The following is a 14,511-nucleotide window of genomic DNA, read 5'->3' as shown; positions in this document are numbered from 1 at the left end:
AAAAGAAAAAAAAGAAAAAAAAGAAAAAAATCACAGCCTGTCACTTGCTAATGACCTATAAGAACAACTTTTATGTATGAACACAAGTGAGGGTTCAGGAAATAATACACATTTTATCTTGGGGTTTTTTGTCCATTAAGAGGTAGCAACAGAGAAGAAAGCGAGAAGGCTCCAGGAGGAAGGGACAGGCTCACAAATGAGGTCTGTGAATTCCACAGGTGTTAACACTTTCTATCTGAAAGTCAAGCTTTGTCTCCAGAGCACACCCCTTACTCCTTAGGAGAAATTACACACTCCATCTTTTTCCTGCACTACCACAGTGTGTCACAGCTTGATAAGAGAGCTCACCTCCCCATCTCTTTCCATTTCAAAAAGCAGTACTTATATACACGACGAAGCAGTTTAACTTGGCAAATCACCTGTGTTTATGTCAACTTAACTGGATCAGGAATCCATTTTCCTTTTGATTACTAAATTTTGGTTCTATTTTAAACACATACTTTCCTCTTCTATTTTTTTTTTGTTTTTTTAAAAAAACCCACTTAGTGGCCTGAAGAGTTACCGCCCGGAGATGATGACAGCTACATAGTACACAAGTGATCTAACACACAGAGCATCCTCACACAGGGTGGTCGCCAAAATTATGTTGGAGAAGCGACTCTAGGCACGGCCGATGGTGTCACCTCTCCTTTTCCACCCAACCACCTTGTCTGCTCTGCACTCTCTGCAACCAGAGCAAGAATCACGGAATGATCTTGGGTTGGAAGGGACCTCTGGAGATCATCTAGTCCAACCCCCTGCCAGAGCAGGGCCACCCAAAGCAGGTTGCACAGGAATACATCCAGGTGGGTTTTGAATGTCTCCAGAGAAGGAGACTCCACCCTCTCTCTGTGCAGCCTCTTCCAAAGCTCCATCACCCTCACAGGAAAGAAGTTCCTCCTCATGTTGAGGTGGAACTTCCCATGTTCCAGTTTGTGCCCATTTTCCTGACACTGGGCACCACTGTGAAGAGTCTGGCCCCATCCTCCTGCCACCCACCCTTTGCTCAGCATTGATGAGATCCCCTCTCAGCCCAGGTCTCTCAGCCTTTCCAGAAGCTCTGCCTGGGCTCAAGGTTTGGTGATGGGTGCAGGTTGGAGAGCCAAGATCTGCTCCTCCGCACGTTAACGCTGGCCTTTGCGGATCCGTACCCGTTGCCTACGGGCAAGGACAGGCAGGCTTTGATCTGAATGAAAGGGTGGCTGTTGTTACAGCTAATCCAGTCTCATTTCAACCTATTTTATCTTGGCATGGGCGATAGGAAAGGAAAAAAAGAGAGCCTTCCAACAAGCTTGCAAAAAAACATATGTAAATTCCCCAATTTGAAATGATCTGGCTGGGTATCAGCCCGTTGCTGCCCTCGGAGACTTTCAGGAATGAAACTTCTCCTAAAAGCTTTTTGGCTCGGCGCAGCTGGAGAAGGTACTTTGTGGTTTTTCAGGTGCAGTCCCTTCCTCTTAACATGAAAATGAATGCTTGGCACTTGACGAGATGAGGACTCGGCTCTGGCTTCAACCTGTGCTCTTTCAAGAACACTTTTCCCTACGCAGTTAAATTGGCCCCAAATTCAGACAGTGCATTCTTTCTGAACTGTACGTTTTATGATCTTCAGTTTAGGGGCCTCATAAAAGATGTGGTGTGCAAGTCACAGTATCCTACGCTCGAAGGGTCATAACCACCGCATCCACACCGATACCCACAGAACTCTTAAAGGCCCTTCGGCGCGTAGTGTTTATTGCCAAAACAAATTTCTAGTCCTAACATTTCTGCCGTTCAACTTCCCATGGAAAAGTTTAATAGTCGCTATTATAAAGTTGATTTTCTCACATGCTAGATAGTCTAACAGAGCCAAGAACTGGACATCTTGCCTCATTTCATGTTTAAGAGCGGAATTTCAGTTCAGTTTCTTACATATATCACTAGTACATAAGCATTCAACTTTTATTCCTAGCAGCTATTAGAAAAAGATATAGAATCACAGAATTATCTAGGTTGGAAGGGACCTTTCAGATCATCTAGTCCAACCATCTGCCTAACTCTGATTAAAAAAACCCCCAAAAGCCATCACCAAACCACGTCACTATGTCAACCCATCTTTTAAATACCTCCAAGGATGGTGCCTCAACCACTGCCCTGGGCAGCCCATTCCAAGGCTTAATAACCCTGCAGTGTCAAATTTTTTCCTAATATCTTTTCCCAATCTCCATCCTAAACCTCCCCTGGAGCAACTTGAGGCCATTTCATCTTGTCCCATCACCTGTTCCTTGGGAGAAGCGACTGATCACCCCCCGGCTACAACCTCCTTTCAGGGAGTTGGAGAGAGCAAGGCCTCCCCCCTCAGGCTCCTTTTCTCCAGGCTCAACACCCCCAGCTCCCACAAGACTTGCTCTCCAGACCCCTCACCAGCTCCGTTGCCCTTCTCTGGACACGCTCCAGCACCTCAATGTCTTTTTTGTGGTGAGGGGCCCAAAACTGGACACAGCACTCAAGGTGGGGCCTCAGTTTGACAACAACTGAAATCCACCAAGAAGTATTTTGCTTTTCTTCCCCGCTTCTGTGAACGTTACTTACCTCGTGCATTAGACAAGCAACTGAACCAAAAAAGCACTGTTTCTACAAGAGCAGGACACGAGGACATAAATGTTGTCTGCCACCATGTGGACAGAGTGACTCTGGACACAAGTTATTTGCCTGGGTCTGTATTGCACTGATGTGAAAACCAACATCTTTGGGGGAGCTGACAAAAGATTGAGTGATTTTTTTTTTCACCCCCCCCACGTCAAATAGCAAAGTTTGACTTTCCTTGGCCAGGGCTGAGCAAACCGTGCCAACGTGAGCAGGATTATTGGTCTCACATCAGTCAATAGTTGTCTGACAAAACAAATCAAGGCTGGATGAGAAGAGGAGCTTTGCCTTGCGAGGCAATCATGTGTACACAGTAATATTGAACAGAAAAAAAACCCAAACCCTTAACTCATGTAGTGTAACAAATCAAAATGATATCCCAAAACCTGGAAGTGATGGTCCAAGTGCTACCAAACACAGAACCTCTCTGACAAACACCAGTGAAGAACTGGGGTAAGACTAGACACAATCGCTCCAGGGCTTGAATTCATTCCCAGAGCGAGGGAATGAACTCTACAGAACAGTCCAAATTCATTCGAAACCAGTTTTGCAAGTCTCCTTTCAAGAGCCAGTAGTTCAGAGAAGAACAGACCACCACCATTTCTGAAGCCATGTCCACTAAAGGCAGGTGGAGATAGCGACCAAGGTCATGGAAGCAACAAGTCTCAAAAGCATCTTGCATTGATGAAAGTTCTGGCCTACAGTTCTACGGAGAAGCTGGGCTGAGACTCGGAATAAGAAGTGCAAAGATCCAGAGACAAATTAAGTTCCACTATCGAACTTGGAAGCAACAAGTCTCAAAAGCATCTTGCAGTGATGAAAGTTCTGGCCTGCGGTTCTACAGAGAAGCTGGGCTGAGACTCAGAATAAGAAATGCAAAAATCCAGAGACAAATTAACTTCCACCCCTTTTGGTGGCTGACTGAAATACAGAATCATCATTCGATAGTCAGAGTTGCAAATAAGCTGATTATCCTGTGCAAGAAAACCCCTTCCGACTGGACCAGAAGAAACTCACTCTATAGCTATAAGGCAATTATTTTCTCTACAAATAATCATGCAAGTGGACAAGGAATAGTGCCTGTCAAGTATCGTGCAAGAAACGACCTTTTGAATACCTAAATGAATTGGAACTTTCATGAACAAGATGCTCTCATCAATGGCTATACATCATATATGCATGGATTAGAAATAATGACCAATACAGGAAAGAAACCTTGTAATATCATCTTGTATCCAACTTTGGACCAGGCATTGGGCCAGCACATTGAGTGAGGTCATCCTTCCCCTCTGCTCTGCCCTGGGGAGGCCACAGCTGGGGGTCCAGTGCTTAGACTCCCCAGTTCAAGAAGGACAGGGAACTACTGGAGAGAGTCCAGTGGAGGCTACGAAGATGATCAAGGGACCGGAGCATCTTTCTGCTGAGGGAAGGCTGAGAGACCTAGGGCTGTTCAGCCTGGAGAAGACTGAGAGGGGACCTCATCAATGCTGATCAACATCTAAAGGGCAAGTGACAAGAGGATGGGGCCAGACTCTTCTCAGTGGTGGCTGGTGACAGGCCAAGGGGCAACAAGCACAAACTGGGACATGGAAAATTCCGTATCAATATGAGGAGGAACTTCTTTCCTGTGGAAAGAAGAGGCTGCCCAGAGAGGTGGTGGAGTCTCCTTCTCTGGAGACATCCAAAACCCACCTGGACCTGTTCCTGTGCAACCTGCTCTGGGTGGATCTGCTTTGGCTGGGGGGTGTGCGTGTGGACTAGATGATCTCCAGAGGTCCCTTCCAACCCCTACCATTCTGTCACTCTGTGATTCTCCAGTAGTGACGCAGCGTGTGCCCACTAAGGACTCACCTCAAGAAGAACAGTCACTAAAACAAGATTGTCTCTTTGTATGTAATGAAGAACCTACACTGAAGCCAGGCCCAAGCAATCAAGGCTCTGGGAATGAAGGAAAAAGACAACAAAACAGCCAGTATTGAAAACAGCAATCAAGCTTCTTTCTTTCTACAGGCCTGAGACTGGAAACTTAAGGCCACTGCACTCTCACCCTCCCACACTCTAAGGTTAAAAAAGAATAAATTTAAACAACTGAGAGGAAAAAAAACCTGGAGCATCGAGACTATTGCTCGAGGATTCGCAACAGCTCAGGTTGGCAAGGTCGATGCCCTTGCTGAGCTGTGTTGCCACATGCCTTCTACATTCAGAACAATGAGAACCCTCCAGGAGATGCCACCTTGCCAAGGCTGGGTGTTTTCTTATCACCTATAAAAAGACCTCACAACGCTTCAGTGAGGTCCTAATAGTCATCCACTGTAACAGGAGGTTTTAAGGGTGTAATCTCAACTCCTCTACTGTGAAAACAAATGCAAGAGTTCATTCCTTTCTCCTCCTAAACCCTCACCTTCCTCAGATGCTCCACACACACCCGTAACTTGGCAGCTGCAGAGCTTGTGGGGCCAGTTACCTACTGAATGATCTCCCAGTGCCTAATGGTTTTAGAGTTGAGCAATTCACTCTCATTTTTAGCAGCTTCCCCTTTGACAACGCTCTGGAATGACAGTGATTTTTTTGTCGTTGGTATTATTAGACACAAGTCACTAATTTCCCTTCGAAAAAAACCAACCCATCTGTATGTTCATTAGAGTCAAAAAGCTGAAATCTTAACTGGAAATTTATGATTTTACCTAATCTTACCCAACATAAAAGCTACTCTGTGAAGTTCGTGAGGGATTCGATTTTACAAATAGAAGATATGAGGATTGAAACAATTTGTGCTCACGTACAGATGGAAGTTATTATGAACTCTCGGAATTAACACACATTGTTTTGACTTCGGAATGTAACAGCAAAGCAAGTTTCTCCAAATAAATGCTCTACCAAGCTAGCCCTGAGCTGCTTCTAATTCCAGCTGAATTCTCCTGAGTGCAAGATGTGTTTTTCATTGTTATTATCCTGCTGTTTTACAAAACAGAACCACTTTATCTCTAGAAGAGCTTTTATTTCAGTAATTTTACTTAATATCAACCCAGTCTCACTTCTTCCCCACTCACGTTTCTCCTCCTTGCCAGAACTCCAGGTGATTGTGAAAAGAAAAAAAAAATAAATCTGTGAAACCAGGGGAGCTCATACAAATCATAGAATGGTTTGGATTGGAAGGGGCCTTAAAGATCATCTAGTTCCAATCCCCTGCCCTGGGCGATCCTTTCAAGTATTTCTTTAAGGTGATACAAGTTTTTCTGGGCTCTTTGTTTCTAACCCACCAGTGATCAAGACTTGCATGAATCACAGAATCATAGAATGGTTAGAGTTGGAAGGGACCTCAAAGATCATTGAGTTTCAACTCCTTGCCACGGGCAGGGACACCTCCCACCAGACCAGGTTGCTCAAAGCCCCATCCAGCCTGGCCTTGACCCCCCCTCCAGGGATGGGGCAGCCACAGCTTCTCTGGGCAACCAAGCCAGTGTCTCACCACCCTCAGAGGAAAGAATTTCTTCCCCAGATCTCATCTCAATCTCCCCTCTTTCAGCGTAAAATTATTTGAGTAACGTGATGGAGACCCAAGCTCTTCTCTCAACCCTCCAATAGAGTCAGTACCGTTCCTCCTTGGCACCTCCAACCTTCCCACAGCAGCCAGGGGGAATTAAGCAACCAATCGGCATTAATTAACCACAGAATAATTTGCAGGACTGGTTCTCTGAATTAAGGCCAACACCTTTGGGCCTTTTTAAGGGCCCTCAGAGGTTTTGATGGTCTAGAGATAAGAAGCAGCTGCTCATTCTCCATCCAAACTTGATTATTACCACACATTTACATGAACTAAGCGTATCTGGAAGCTTCTCTCAAAGGAGTCTTAAGATCTTCTAAAAGCTACTTAAATTGAACAGTTCCAGCCTCCCAAGGAACACACAAAGGATTCAAACAATCTCAGGTTTTTCGATCAAGTCAAACCCCAAAGCTACTTAAATTGAACAGTTCCAGCCTCCCAAGGAACACAATCTCAGGTTTTTCGATCAAGTCAACCCCTGAGTACAGAAGTTTTGTGATGCATTTCTGCACGTTATCTACCTGTTCCGCTTTCACAATGGAATTTCCCCTTGGCAGAACCATAAAAAGCTGCAATATTTGACCGAGGACATCAAAACAAAGGTGACTACAACAGTTTATATGGACTTCAGTAACACTTTCCTGATTAAATAAATAGCAGAAGCCCCCCAAAAATTCCGATTTAATTTTATTACGTTTTCCTATTCAACAGCATACAATCTCAAGCATTAACATGTGAACCACTGGTGTTGCACAAACCACTTCAAAGTTTGGTCATCAACTACTTGAGCTTGTACCAGCACCAGTGACCCCACGTGAATTTGGAAACTTCTTTATATAAATAAGTACTTAAATCTTAATTTAGTTTTATGAGTTTAAACACGTGCCAGTGATTTCAGAAACCGACTGCAAGGACTTGGAAAGCAACACGGGTGAGTGACCATGTGTTCAACTGTTCATGGTCCTTTAGAAATAGGACAAGAACAAAATCAGAACAACAAAATCAGGTCCAACAGTGGTAACAACTCAGAGATGACAGGTCAAAGAGGAAACCAGAAAAACAAGTGAAGTGGTGACAGTTCTTATAAAAAAAATACTACAAGTGACAAGTAACTCAGATGACAAGAACTGGAAAGACTCAATGGGCCCAACGAAGAGTTCATACTCTTAATCAAGAAAGAAGCCCAGAGCACTTGCATCAAACAGCTAAACGGCAAACCAGCCTAAGAAAGAAGCCCAGAGCACTTGCATCAAACAACTGAACGGCAAACCAGCCTGGAGAAGAGAAGGCTCTAGGGAGACCTTATAGCAGCCTTCCAGTACCTAAAGGGGGCCTACAGGAGAGATGGGGAGGGACTCTTTGCCAGGGAGGGGAGCCACACCTAAAGGAGGCCTACAGGAGAGATGGGGATGTGATTCTGTGACTCTTTGTCAAGGAGGGGAGCCACAGAATCATAGAATCATAAGGGGTTGGAAGGGACCTCTGGAGATCATCCATAAGATGAGGGATAATGGTTTTAAACTGAAATAAGGAGATTTAGATGAGGTCTCAGGAAGAAATTCTTTGCTGTGAGGGTGGTGGGACACTGGCCCAAGTTGCCCAGAGAAGCTGTGGCTGCCCCATCCCTGGATGGGTTCAAGGCCAGGTTGGATGGGACTTTGAGCAACCTGGTCTGGTGGGAGGTGTCCCTACCCAGGGCAGGGGGTTAGACCTGGATGATCTTTAAGGTCCCTCCCAACCCCAACCATTCTATGATTCTATGAAACTCCAGAATAAGAGCAAAACCATGAAAGTGTGAAAAGCAAAGCGAGCAGCATCACGACTCCCAGGTTACACAATGAACTAATGTATTTACAGAAGCAGAGATTAAGGAAAGCATTGATTTGATAGTAATGGAGAGAGAAAGCTTCCAAAGCATTTGAAGGAAAGAGTATTTAATCCCTTTCTCTCACTAGTCTTCCCTCTGAAAGTCAAGTGTGAACAGCTGGCTGCCATTATTAATACCAGCAACAAAGAGTCACAGTCTAAGTTATATTAACAGCTTGGTTAAGTGAATTTCCAAGATTAACAGGGCTTGATTAACTTCATCTTAAACTATTTTAGCCTTTAAGTAATTTCAGAGCCATTGGAGGTTATCTTCCAAAATACACTAAGCACGGGCAAGATACCAGAAGTCTGGAAAATGGTAAATGCAATCCAAGCTTAAAAAACAAGCAACACCAAAAGACCCAGAAGCTTTACTTCAATTTGGGGTAGGGAATGGGGAAAGAGTGGTGGAAGAGAGAACTGGAAAAACAAACCAATCAACTAGAGAACCAAGCACAAAAAAAGATCAGATTTTTCAAGAATAAACTGTCAGATCAATCTAATCTCAAGCCATACAAAGAGGTCAGAAACTGAAATGTCCTATTTCTTTTGGAATTTAAATAAATCTCTTGGCACTTTATGGTGTAATACGCTCGCAAGCGTGCTGGGGAAATGGCATATTGATGAAGTATGAATGAATAGAGAGCTGGTAAGGACTCTTTGGGTGTAGTTAAACAACAGTTCACTGCTGTAAATGGAAGTGCTAGTGAAGTGGGGCTCCACCTGGGTCTAGGCTTTACCCCAGTTCAAGTCAATATTTTAATTAGATGCAGAATAAACTCACGTGCAGATAGCACGGAAATGAGACTGAGTTCTCAGCCCACCCTTCCCCATCTTCTAGAGTTTTGTCACCAAATCAGAGACACGATTAGGAAGAAAAAGGAGCATCTGAAGTACATCATGTAAAACATGAATTAAATGAGTGACCTGCACAGATTCAGCATGGACTATTTTATTGCTGTGCAGAAGAGACCTGAGGCTGCAGGTTGTGCTGGATCCCAAAATTCGTGGTGTTAGGATGTTTAGAGTACAAAGCTATCAGAGTATAATGAACTGAACAAAAATGACAAGACCTGTGAAGCGTTTCTCCCCTCCTACACACTCTTTTGAAGGGAAAAACTTCACAGCATATCCAGCTTTGGGCACTGCTCTTCAAGAAAGATGAGGATTCAGATGGAGAATAGGAGACAAGAATGTTCAGAAGTTGAGACATGACCCATGAAATATCACTTTAGAGAGAAGAATTTGCATTCTTCTCTTTAATGCATTAATTCAATGCTTTAATTCAGTGCATTAAAGTTTACAAATAGGAAAAGAAATAAATGAACAGATTATTAGAAGAGATTATGTGGTTAAATAGAAGGAAGACAGATTTGGATTAGATGTTAGAAAATACTTTAACGATCAGAACAGCCAACAACTGGAAGAGACTACTGAGATCACAGGCTTTTCCTTCAGGGAAGGTTAAACAAACATCTACCAGGGATGGTGTGAGGGCAGCTGACTCTGCCCAAGGATTAAGCAACAGCCTACATGGTCTCCCCAGGTCCCTTTCACATCAGCTTTTTGAACATTTTCTGAATTCCATAGCAAATGAGTCCACAGCAGGTATTAGTATCATCTCAAACACAAGTTTGTAAGCTCTCGTGCATTTGCCAAAGTAAAGGATGATTTTTAAAATACATTAAGAGCAAGGAAGAAAGGATTAGAGGACATTTTTTTTAAATATAAAGTCATGTATTAGCAAGACTTAAGGCTTTCTTATTGTGAGTATAGGAGTACAATATGACTTAAAGTAATACTACAGCAAAATTAAAGCAGCAATGAGAGTGACACGAATGGATCTTCAAGTATGACAGAATAAAATAAAATAAAACCACCAGAAAACATTTACAATTTTCAAAACAGGTTGTACAGACTCATAGGATTTCTCCAAAAAGGAGATAATAATTCATTATTAACAGGCAAGTCCTTCTCCAAGCACCACCAGAGAAAGTCTTGAGCACCAAGCAGTAAGGCAAGTGCAGGCAATGGTTTGAGGAACATCTCCTCTATCTCACAGATGTTTGCCACAGAAAACAGCATCACGAGGCAGTAAATGCCCAACTCATGACATGCTGAGACTAAGCAGATTGTAGGTATTCATTAAAAAAATAATAATAATCTTAGTGTACCAACCTGTGCTATATTTTTGTTGAGAAGATATACTCCATATTCAAACTGCAGCTTCTCCCCTCCTTTGGGGTATAAAGGAAATCTGATTGGAAAGAAAGAAAAAAAAAAAAGGCATTTAAGGTGAAATTATTCAGATGCTTAAGTAAATTTTAAAAAGCCACAGACGCCTTTTCTGAGAAGGTGAAGATTTAAAAAGCATCCCTCGCTGACTTCTCCCAGAAATCCCCTCCACAGGATGTACTGAGGAACCCCCTGCAACTCCAGTCAACCAGCCTTTTAAAAACTGACATCAAAATTCAGTTAATTACATTTTCTAAAAGTATTTGGGCTTTTTGAAAGTTTGTAAATGTTTTATGACTCTCCCAGGGCTGCAACACCCCCCACACTCAGAGAAGTGTGTTTTAAGAACCAGGCAGTGTAACACCAGACCCCACCATACCCCTCTGTGTTCAGCTGTTCCCGTTTGGTTGGCTCTTGCCAAATAGAAATAATCTTCTAAGAAAGGTGTTCTCATTTAATTTGTATTTTGTGATTGAAAGAGCACAAATCTCTTCGCGCACAGGAGATGGCTTAGAGAATCCAAGTGATTCACCTCCTTTCAACAAGCTTCACACCAAAGGCTCAACTCGGTTATAGCACAAATGCCAGACACCAGAACAGGTTAGGGGTGGACCTGCTGGAGGAGAAGGATCTGGGGGTCTTTGTTTGTAAATGTTTTATGACTCTCCCAGGGCTGCAACACCCCCCACACTCAGAGAAGTGTGTTTTAAGAACCAGGCAGTGTAACACCAGACCCCACCATACCCCTCTGTGTTCAGCTGTTCCCGTTTGGTTGGCTCTTGCCAAATAGAAATAATCTTCTAAGAAAGGTGTTCTTAAGAACCAGGCAGTGTAACACCAGACCCCACCGTAGCCCTCTGCATTCAGCTGTTCCCGTTTGGTCGGCTCTTGAAATAATAGAAATAATCTTTTAAGAAAGGTGTTTTCATTTAATTTGTATTTTGTGATTGAAAGAGCACAAATCTCTTCGCGCACAGGAGATGGCTTAGAGAATCCAAGTGATTCACCTCCTTTCAACAAGCTTCACACCAAAGGCTCAACTCGGTTATAGCACAAATGCCAGACACCAGAACAGGTTAGGGGTGGACCTGCTGGAGGAGAAGGATCTGGGGGTCTTTGTGGATAGTAAACTATCCATGAGCCAGCAATGTGCCCTTGTGGCCAAGATGGCCCATGGAATCCTGGGCTGCATAGGGAAGAGTGTGGCCAGCAGGTTAAGGGAAGTCATTCTCCCCCTCTACTCTGCACTGGGGAGGCCACAACTGGAATCCTGTGTCCAGTTCTGGGCTCCCCAGTTCAAGAGGGACAGGGAACTACTGGAGAGAGTCCAGCGTAGGGCTACAAAGATGATTCAAGGATTGGAGCATCTCCCTGATGAGGAAAGGCTGAGAGAGCTGGAGCTCTTTAGCCTGGAGAAGAGAAGGCTGAGGAGAGACCTTATTAATGCTTGTAAGTACCTAAAGGGTGGGTTGAAGGAGGATGGAGTTGGACTCTTTTCAGTGGTTCCCAGTGACAGGATGAGGGGCAACGGGCACAAGCTGGAACATGGGAAGTTCCATTCAAGTACAAGGAAGAACTTCTTTCAGGTGAGGGTGGCAGAGCCCTGGAAGAGGCTGCCCAGGGAGGGTGTGGAGTCCCCTTCTCTGGAGATCTTCAAGACCCACCTGGATGCCATCTTGAGTGATGTGCTCTGGGCAACCCTGCTCTAGTTGGACTAGATGGTCTCCAGAGGTCCCTTCCAACTCTGACAATTCTGTGATTCCATGATCATAGGTCACTACAGTCCTTGCAAATATTCTATTTCTACTGTTTATTTCTCCTATTTAATAAAGCACTTTTCACAGTTTTAAATACCCAGATGTAGAAAATAGCTTATAAGAAAGTAGCACAGTTTATTTTTCTCTTAACTGCTGCGTGGGATCAGAGAACTAAAATTCAATCCCTAAAGTATTGAAACTGAGAGTCTACATTAACAAATATAATTTCATGTATCATGAATTTTTGCTTAAGTCAAGCAGTTCCCATAAACAGATTTAATATTTGTACTCTGCATTCCTTCGGTTTGTTCTTTTGACTCTTCCTCGCCACCAGGTCACCACGGTCAACACCATAATCTCAGGACAAGCTCAAATTTACGTTTATGGAAACTACACCATGAAAGAAGCTTTTGCATATTTTTTTTTTTTTTTTTCAAGGACCGTACGTTCCATAGCCCCTCGTCAAGACACCGAGCAAATTATCTGCACAAAACCCACCATTACATCAGAAACCAAAGTCTCCTTCAAATATAAGATAACAAAGGCAGGAGATCAGTATCTCCCAGAAACAACACACGTTCTAGAGGGGCGATTACGCAAAGTGGATTTTATCATCAATCAGCCCGGCGGTAAAGTACATTTGCAACTTTTAAGGAGAATTATATAGAGCCATTAAAGCTAAAGGTTAACAGGTCAGGCTCACAGCAGCTCAAATATTAAGACGTCAGCTTGGAGTTTTATGCCACTTTCAAACTCACCGGGTCACTTTAAGTTGAGGAATATAAAAAATCGCCGAGAATAGTATATATCTAGCTCACCTTGCTTAATAGATCTATAAATCCAACTAGTTCCCCGTGAGAGAAAATAAACCCTTTCGAAATGAACACACGCAACAACAATTCCACTTTTGGAAGCGTTATCGTTACGTGTAAAATACAAATCAAAAGGACTTCATTTCAATATCTGCAACTACGCCACCCGAACAGAGCGGAATGTAGATTTAAAGGATACCCTTTACAATTAACAGTATAAAACTAACTCAAGCCTGACAATAAAAGCACCATTAGGAACACAAGCTGCATTTCACTAGGAGATAGTATTTCATTAACTCACCAGTAATGGGAACCATGTATTCTATTATTAGACACAGAGCTCATCGATACACGCAGTATAAAAAAAAGAGGATAAAAACCTGTTTTACAGCCCTCATCACCATCTCCCACACAGAGTTTCTTTCAAGTGGTAAAGATGAAGCTTTTCTGCTTCTCACGTTGGTCCTGCTGCTTTGCTAATATTCACGTTCCTGCACTCTGACTTCCACTAATTAAACTACTAATTAATAACCTGATGAATTTCAACGAAGGCAAATGTAGAGTGCTGCACGTGGGGAGGAATAACCCACTGCACCAGGACAGGTTGGGGGGGGACCTGATGGAAAGCAGCTCTGAGGAGAAAGACCTGGGAGTTCTTGTGGACAACAGGATGACCATGAGCCAGCAATGGGCCCTGGTGGCCAAGAAGGCCAAGGGCATCCTGGGGGGCATCAGGAAGAGTGTGAGCAGCAGGTGGAGGGAGGTCATCCTGCCCCTCTGCTCTGCCCTGGGGAGGCCCCAGCTGGAGCACTGGGTCCAGTTCTGGGCTCCCCAGTTCCAGAAGGACAGGGAACTGCTGGAGAGGGGACAGCAGAGGACCACAAAATGATTATGGACCTGGAGCATCTCCCTTACTGGGAGGCTGAGGGAGGCTCCCTTACGGGGACAGCAGAGGACCACAAAATGATTATGTACCTGGAGCATCTCCCTTTCGAGGAAAGGCTGAGGGACTTGGGTCTTTTTAGTCTGTAGAAGAGAAGACTGAGGGGGGATCTAATCAATGCTTAGAAATACTTAAAGGGTGGGTGTCAAGAGGATGGGGACAGTCTTTTTCCAGCGGTGCCCAGGGATAGGATAACAGGAAATGAGCACAAACTTGAGTATAAGAAGTTCCACCTAAACATGAGGAGGAACTTTTTCACTTTGACAATGGCAGAGCCCTGGAAGAGGCTGCCCAGAGAGGTGGTGGAGTCTCCTTCTCAGGAGACATTCCAAACCCACTTGGACACGTCCCTGTGCAACCTGCTCTGTGTGACCCTTCTCTGGCCGGGGGGTTGAACTAGATGATCTCCAAAGGTCCCTTCCAACACCATATCATTCTGTGTTTCTGTGATATTGAAAGGCTCTAAACTACACACAACCCCGTGGCAGCACTCACAATATAACCATTTACATGAAAATCTTGAAGATTGTCAGTGGATGTCTTTGCATAGGCACATTTATGACTCAACTACACACAACCCCGTGGCAGCACTCACAATCTAATCATTTAAATGAAAATCTTGAAGAATGTCAGTGGATGTCTTTGCGTACACACATTTATGACTCGGAGAAAAATGTGACCAACTTTTAT

General features: G+C 43.8%; 1 protein-coding gene across 1 annotated transcript in view; it reads right to left on the bottom strand.

Annotated features, from left to right (window-relative positions):
* The window catches only part of UVRAG (UV radiation resistance associated), a 112,798-nt gene that overhangs the window by 39,780 nt on the left and 58,507 nt on the right, over positions 1 to 14,511 (bottom strand). The window contains exon 13 of the mRNA XM_014960605.1: positions 10,253 to 10,331. Within this exon, the coding sequence (XP_014816091.1) occupies positions 10,253 to 10,331 (79 nt within the window). The remainder of the gene's footprint in view (positions 1 to 10,252; positions 10,332 to 14,511) is intronic.

Source organism: Calidris pugnax, unplaced genomic scaffold (assembly GCF_001431845.1).
Source record: "Calidris pugnax isolate Ruff unplaced genomic scaffold, ASM143184v1 scaffold270, whole genome shotgun sequence".
Lineage (NCBI taxonomy): Eukaryota > Metazoa > Chordata > Aves > Charadriiformes > Scolopacidae > Calidris > Calidris pugnax.
Note: the sequence above shows the minus strand (reverse complement) of the source record. Positions and strands in the feature narration are given on the sequence as shown.